Source organism: Nomascus leucogenys, chromosome 15 (assembly GCF_006542625.1).
Source record: "Nomascus leucogenys isolate Asia chromosome 15, Asia_NLE_v1, whole genome shotgun sequence".
Lineage (NCBI taxonomy): Eukaryota > Metazoa > Chordata > Mammalia > Primates > Hylobatidae > Nomascus > Nomascus leucogenys.
This window is the reverse complement of record NC_044395.1, coordinates 104,060,651-104,068,183: the sequence shown is the minus strand read 5'-3', so window position 1 is coordinate 104,068,183 and position 7,533 is coordinate 104,060,651. Positions and strand designations below refer to the sequence as shown.

Sequence of the window (7,533 nt, the reverse complement as noted above, 5' to 3'; positions counted from 1 at the left end):
TCTATGGCATCCCAAGGACAGATGATCCTGACCTAAGCTTATGGGTGAGGTTTGCTGGTCAGCAGCTCAGAAATACACTAACAATGAAGTGGAGTCCCTAGCCCACTCTGAATCCATGAATCGCCATCACCTGCTATATCCCTGTCCTGAATTTCTACGGTGACTGTAACCACCTATCTGTTCATAGGGTAACATCACCTTTGAGGTTGTTTCAAGTGCCTAGGATATAATGCTCCTTCTTTAACATAAATTGTTTTATGCTATGTTGCAAGATCTAACACCCAATATTCCTGGGAGTAATGAGGTACTTTAAATGGAGTTGTAATGCCTTTAAAGTCCAATGACCCCTATGACGATGATAAAGTCACACAGCTCTCTAGGGCTCACAATGAACTCAGATGAAAGAGTTCCTCTTCCCAAATCAAAGGACTATCAAGACTAAAAAAAAATAAAAATTTAAAAATGTACCCTTTGGGAGAGAAGCTGCATTAGAAACCAGCCACTAAGGTAGTGCATTCAATGATGAGCAAAAGGGCAGAAATATCTGAAGAAGCCAAGGCAATATGACACATACACGATGCCAGCACAGTCCATAGCTTTCAGCAGAGATTTCAATGTAAGACCCTCCCCTGTACCTGCCCCACATCTTGGAAAACAAACTAGAAAACCCCTAGAAAGGTTAGAGGTCCTCACTGTGCTTGTCAGCCTCTGGTACCTGGGTGACAACAGAAATATTTTTCCTTGCTTTCTATCATATTGTCCCCAATATTATGAATATATGAGACCAAAATGCTTTCCCATGTCTCCTACTGACCAGTACACATTACCCAAATCAAAAGTATTTGGTAAGCACCTGTGTTTGCTGCTGTCAGAAACTGAAAAAAATTTCCACTTCCAACTTTGCTACTTCTGAAATTTTCTTTGACCTCTCAAAGTCTGGGGAACACATCTGAAGTGACTCTTGATGAAACTACAACATAATAACTGCCCACCTTCATGTCACTCAACAGAACAATGGATGATGTATGAGTGACGCTGACTCGCAAACAACTAGGTTTCTGTAATTATATCCATATTCTAAGCAAATTGTTATGTATTTTGTGTTTTGGGGACATATGTTATGGCTAACGCCCAAACTGTGGCTAATCTTAATATTAGAGCCAGATAAATCTGTTTCGAATCCATAACATTTAACATTTGCCAGGGTAGATTTGTTCATCAACTGGGCTTAAAGAGGTATAATTCACACATGTGCAGTATTAGTAAATGCTGAAATTTAATGATTTAAATATACCAGCAACTGTTGCAAAGCAGTTGTATAGCAGCATTTACCGTTAGCCAGAACCTCCCTGGCTAATGTTAAGTTTATACCAAAAGAATGAGAGAAATTTTGGCATCCCCTTGGGATGGGGGTCACAATTCCCACAACTTTTACGGGTACCAGCTACAGCGACTCCTTGTATGGCTAGTACAGACACTCTGTTTTTCTCTGACAATACCTTTAAAACATTGACTGGATCTAATCAGGAAGCAAACAGATTCCTCTGGAGGTTTCTGAGTCATCTGCTCTTAAAATGGTTACGATTTGGGACCTTCTTACGCTTGATGCAGACATTCCTCCTGGCGTGTGTTCCCAGACATGGGCAGAAGACTGTTGTCAGGCCAAAGACGGAGTTAAATATATCAAGGGAGAAAGGTGGTTCCTTGGACTCTCAGGAATTGGTGTTTAAGACACAGTAGAAAAAGGAATAAAAAATAATTTTAATCATATCAAAAAGCCAAACCAAAGAGGAATAGTTCATGGAACTGACAGGATCCTGACTCAGCGGCTGGTGCTCTTCCTGTGCACAAGCCCAGCACTCCAGGTCCCAAGGCATTTATCAAATCCCACCAAGATGTTTGGCTTTTGCACCAAATTCTGGGTTTGGTTCCCCGAAAGAACTCACTGATGTAAATGACTAAAAGTGAGGTCTGGGTACCCTTTCCATGATTCCCCAGACCTCAAATAGGCTGACAGGCTTCTCTTCTCCAGCAGTCTTCCTGTCCGTGAAGTTTCCTTCCAGATTGTCACACGGAACTGAAAACAAAGGGAGCCGCAGCTGGATTTAAATCTGGAGCATGCCACAAAGGCTTCCACTTGGCATTTTCGAGAAGAACCCATCAGAGATCATAAGAAATACAAGAACAGAGGTTGCACAGCTCGAGGTGCTTGGATATTCATTCTAGGTTCTTGTTCTTGAGAAAGTGGGTTAGGTGGGTACATGCCAAGATCCAAGTAGGTCAACCTTCCATCCTTAACCTACTACTCTGACATCAGAGTGCTGGGAGGCCTTGTTCTCTCCCTCTGTCCCAGCCTCACATTCAGACCTCCACCAATGGCACGTTTCATAAGCTGCCAATGTTGGGGAAGCTCTTCAGTTTCTCAGGAAAGTCATCTTTGTACAGGACAGGGTCAGCTCGGTGTTCCACCACCTTGAGAGGCATGGTCCCGAAGACTGAAGCAAACTTGTTGATGCACTCTGACCTGTGGGGTTTGGGGACGAGGTGGGGAGGAGGGGTTTGAGCAGAATGAGAGGGATGGGGGCAGGGAGAAAAGATAATATGTTCAAGAGGCTGAGAGATAACAACAAAATACATAATGTTCAACATCAACAAAAAAAGCTCAAGTAGCCACGGTCTGCTCCCAGGTTCTTAAAAAGGTTGACAGGTGTGGAAAAAAGGTGAACTGGGGGTACTTGGACTATTAGTTCAGTAAGAGAACGTGAACAGGAGATGCTGCTTGGAGGCCACGGGCCTGCAAAGGTCAGAGTATCTTTTCCCCTCCCCCTCAAATTCCAGTCATTCCTCCAGCTCAGTGTGAGAGGGCCTCAAACCAAGGTGGATTAGCTGCCAACAATTCTTAACCCCATCTCTGCCAGCTAAGAGAAGGCAAAGGATGGAAAGAAACAAAACTACTTGGATCTGAGCTTCAGTTTACTGAAGTTTAAAAGGCAGAGGAGAGATCTTGCTCACAAAGTGATGAAAGGCAAAAAAAAAAAAAAAAAAAAAAAGTGACAGGGCCAAATTTCAAACAACAAACCATTCACTCAACCAACATTGACGGAGGGCCTGTAAGTGGCAATTTCTGGGAATTATGTCAATCTGCACAATCTTCTGTGAAAGCTGAAGTTCACACAGGACAGTCTTCATAATTTTCATCATTTTTGTCACTCCCATATCAGAACTTTTAGCAACAACTACTTCAGTGCCAGTGCAGCGCAGCACCGCCGGAGGAGGGGAGAGGCTGTCTCCCTATCTCCCCCTCACCCCCAAAGCCAGCCTTCTCAGAGGTAAGCAGGTCAGGCATGTGTTCGGGAATGGCTCTGGTCAATCAGGCCAACTGAGTGTGACAGCTGGGTAATGAGGACGCTTCAGCATTAGGCCAGCGGGAAAACAAGCCTGGAAAAGCTGCTTTTGAAGTCAAGGGGACCTCAAGGATGGATTTCAGAAAGGTCAACACTCTTGCCTCGGTCGGGCCCAGGACATCTGAGAGCACTACAAAAAGAACGAACTTCTCTCTTGGTCATTATGTTTCTAAAAAAGAATTGTTATTATTTCATTTTGAGCTTTTAACTCATAACATCATCATGTCCACCTTTTAAAACCACAAAGCAACAACTACTATTTACTGTATGTTCCAAGCTGTGTTAAAATTGCTTTCTATGCATTAATAATGCACTTAATCCTCACAACAACCCTATGGGGTAGGACTATCATTCCCATTTTATAATGGGAAGACTGAGATACAGAGAGGATAAATAACATGTTCAAAGGTCAAATAACTAGAAAAAGCTAGAGCCAAAGCAGGCATTCTGGCTTCTGAGGCTTAAGTCTTAATTAGATGATACAAATGTACTTACTAACACAATTCGAGGGTCCAATGAAGGGGACTGGAAATTAACAACTGCTGAGCACCTATTATGTAACAGATAATTTACATACATATCTCATGGATTGCTTAAAGCAATCCCCCCCCCATACTCATCACCCCCCTTGCCCAACTATTGGGTTTATAGTAGCCTCATGTTATGGGTTAAGAAATTAAGGTTCAGAGAGGTTAAGTAACTTGCCCAAGGACCCAGGGGTAGAACGTGGTGGAACTGGGCTTTAAACTCAGGTTTGAGCTGGCAACAGAGCCTGCTCTTTGGATCACACTCTATCATTACATGCCAGTGACTGAGTTTCCCTCCTGCTGGAAGTCTTTTGAGACTCAGGAGGTGGTGTTCCTAGTTCCAGATTGAAGGGAGACTGGGAAAAGATGGACGAACTTTAACAAAGTGAGGTGGACCAAGCATGGGACATCAGCTTCCCTCTCTTCAAATTATGGGGTCAAAGCACGGCAGATAAAATCAAATCTCTCCAAGGTTTTACTTTTGACTGTTGTTCCACCTGTAAATATGTCCAGATTCTTCTCATTTCTAGTTATGCATACAGACTCTGGCCGGCAAAGCCCAGATGTTCCCAGCATAGGTACCAGCAAGTATGTATTAAAGAAGAATCCTGGTTCTTGGCAGAGGACAGTGGTTCCATGGCCCTGTAGAGAGTATTGAGGACAATGTCTCCTCTGTAACTAGATCTGCCAACAGGAATGGGTCACAGGCAAGAAGCCACTGGGGCTCAGGCCAGCTTGATTTGTTGACAGCTGCCCCTGGCTAACCCAGGTCTAGTGAGTACTTCTTTCTCCTTCACACAGGCCCACACTGGAGAAGCGGCAGGCCTCCGCTGAATGGTCAAGGTCCTTAACTCTCCTGCCAGGTAATAGCAGTGCTTCCTACTTTCTTTTCACACAGGGGGTCTGGGTTGGAGAGCAGGTTAGGGGAGACAGGACTTTGGCTGGTTGCCGGTGGCCCACATGAGCTGTTGTCATGGGTCCAGCTACCATGTCAGTAACCATTCTCCTTTGTTGGTTTTCCAATCAAGTATAAACACACCAAGAACTGCCAGTGACTCTCTCTGAAGTGATGAAGGTGTCTGGGGAAGAAAGAACTAATGGTTTTCTATTTTCCTTTCAAACACATACCATTACTTAAAGTAACCAGGAGTCTTTAGGACTAACACTGGGGAAACTGGGAAGGAAACTAACATTCCCAGGCCCTGTGCTACAGGCTTTCATGTATCACTACTTCATTTATCCCCACACGTAACAGCTTGGGTATAAAGATGCTCAATAAATATTTGTTGAACCTATGAATGGACATTGTAATCTGACAGACATTAATATCCCTATGTTAGGAGATGAACAGATTGAAGTTCAGATAAGGTAAAGTCAATTTCCTTAGGTCAGACAGTTAATAAGTGTGGCAAACTCATCATGTGAATAAAGATTAGCCTAATTCAAAATACTATGTTCTTTTTCTTAAGTCAATACTGTCTGCCTGTCATATCGCCCTAACCTTGGTGAAGACACTTGTCAAAATGAACAGCGACACATGCTTCTGACTCTTAAAGAACTAACAGCGGGGCCGGGCGCGGTGGCTCACGCTTGTAATCCCAGCACTTTGGGAGGCCGAGGTGGGCGGATCACAAGGTCAGGAGATGGAGACCACGGTGAAACCCCGTCTCTACTAAAAAAAAAATACAAAAAATTAGCCGGGCGTGGTGGCGGCGCCTGTAGTCCCAGCTACTCGGAGAGGCTGAGGCAGGAGAATGGCGTGAACCCGGGAGGCGGAGCTTGCAGTGAGCCGAGATTGCACCACTGCACTCCAGCCTGGGCAACAGAGTGAGACTCCGTCTCAAAAAAAAAAAAAAAAAAAAAAAAAAAAAGAACTAACAGCGGATCCTGGAAATGGAAGCTACTCTCCTATACAACTGAGATTTCTGATCCCAGATCCCCAAATATAGGAATAAATGAGCTACTGAACCACAAAACACAACACAAGGTCACACACAGTTGTAAAGAGGCTAACTGCTTTGTTTTGCGTAAAATGTGTATTCTGAAAAGATTATTATTAAAAATAAAACAGCTGGGAATGGTGGCTCATATTTATAATCCCAGCTACTCAGGTGGCCGAGGCAGGAGGCCTGTTTGAGGCCAGGAGACCAGCCAAAGACGGGGAGGAAAGAGGAAGGAAGGATGGATTCTACAGTTGTAACACCATCTCTTTATCTACCCAAGATGGCTTAACTCATGTCTTCTTCCCTCCCTATCTAAATGCCTTATTTAACAATTCAGTGACTCAATTTTTAATATAAATAGTTTTGTTCCCAGTTGCTAATTTATTTCCAGATTTGTTTCCTTCCATTCTCTGTTACATTTCTCAAAAGGGTAGTTTACATTCACTAACTCTACTTCCTCACCATCGACTCATACTCTATAACCCTTTGGCTTCATACTCTATGACATTATTTTTATTGTTTTACAGATGGGGATCTTGCTATGTTGCCCAGGCAGGAGTGCAGTGGCTATTCACACAAGTGCAATTCTAGAGTGATACTGCCTTGAACTCCTAAGCTCAAGTGATCCCCTTACCTCAGCTTCCCGAGTAGCTTAGACTACAGGTGCCCACCACCACACCTGGCTATTATTTTTGTAAGGTACCAACAACCATTGAATTCAAAGACCTTCTCCAGCCTGCCTATTCCTTGTTCCTTCCGTGCTTCTGAGCACTGTATATCCTGGTTCTCTCCTGGCCTTTCCAGTGGTTGCCTCTCTGTTTTCAGTTACTCTTTGTGTCTCCCAAATGTCAGAATTTCCCAAGAGTCTGCCTTTGCTTTTCTTTAGTCAACTGCTGTCTCTGGACAGATGACTGCCAAATACAGTTAGCCATCCATATCCAAGGGTTCCATGTTTGTAGATTCAACCAACCTTGGATCAAAGATATCTGGAAAAAAACTGCATCTATACTAAACATGTACAGAGTTTTTTCATGTCATTTTTTCCTAAACAATGCCATGTAACAACTATTTACATAGCATTTATGTTGTATTAGGGATTGTAAGTAATCTAGAGATGATTTAAACTATAAAGAAGGATATGTGAAGGTTATATGCAAATCCTAGGCCATTTTATATAAGGGACTTGCGCATGCGTGAAGTTTGGTACCCTCCAGAGGTCCTGGGACAAATCTCCTGTGGATACTGAGGGATGACTGGGCTCAACTTTTTTTTTTAAAGCTCTTTCTGAAATTCTAGTTCCACATATCTATATCTTGATATACATATATAAAAGTACATACAGAGACTGATTTCAGTAATAATAAAACTCCGGTCTTCCAAAAAAAAAAGCCAGGCAGGGTGGTTCATGCCTGTAATCCCAGCACTTTGGGAGGCCAAGGTGGGCGAATCATGAGGTCAGGAGATCAAGACCATCCTGGCCAACATGGTGAAACCCCGTCTCTACTAAAATACAAAAATTAGCCGGGCGCGGTGGCACGTGCCTGTATTCCCAGCTACTCGGGAGGCAGAGGCTGGAGAATCGCTTGAACCTGGGAGGCAGAGGTTGCAGTGAGCTGAGATTGCACCACTGAACTCCAGCCTGGCAACAGAGTGAGACCA

The 7,533-nt window shown here is 43.6% G+C and overlaps 1 protein-coding gene across 4 annotated transcripts in view; it reads right to left on the bottom strand.

Annotated features, from left to right (window-relative positions):
• Positions 1–1,257: 1,257 nt before the first annotated feature.
• EXT2 (exostosin glycosyltransferase 2) overlaps positions 1,258–7,533 on the bottom strand; it is a 163,565-nt gene continuing 157,289 nt past the window's right edge. For all 4 annotated transcript variants that reach the window (XM_030794661.1, XM_030794659.1, XM_003254460.3 and 1 more), the window contains one exon: positions 1,258–2,524. In XM_030794661.1, the coding sequence (XP_030650521.1) occupies positions 2,386–2,524 (139 nt within the window). In that variant the 3' untranslated portion in view covers positions 1,258–2,385. The remainder of the gene's footprint in view (positions 2,525–7,533) is intronic.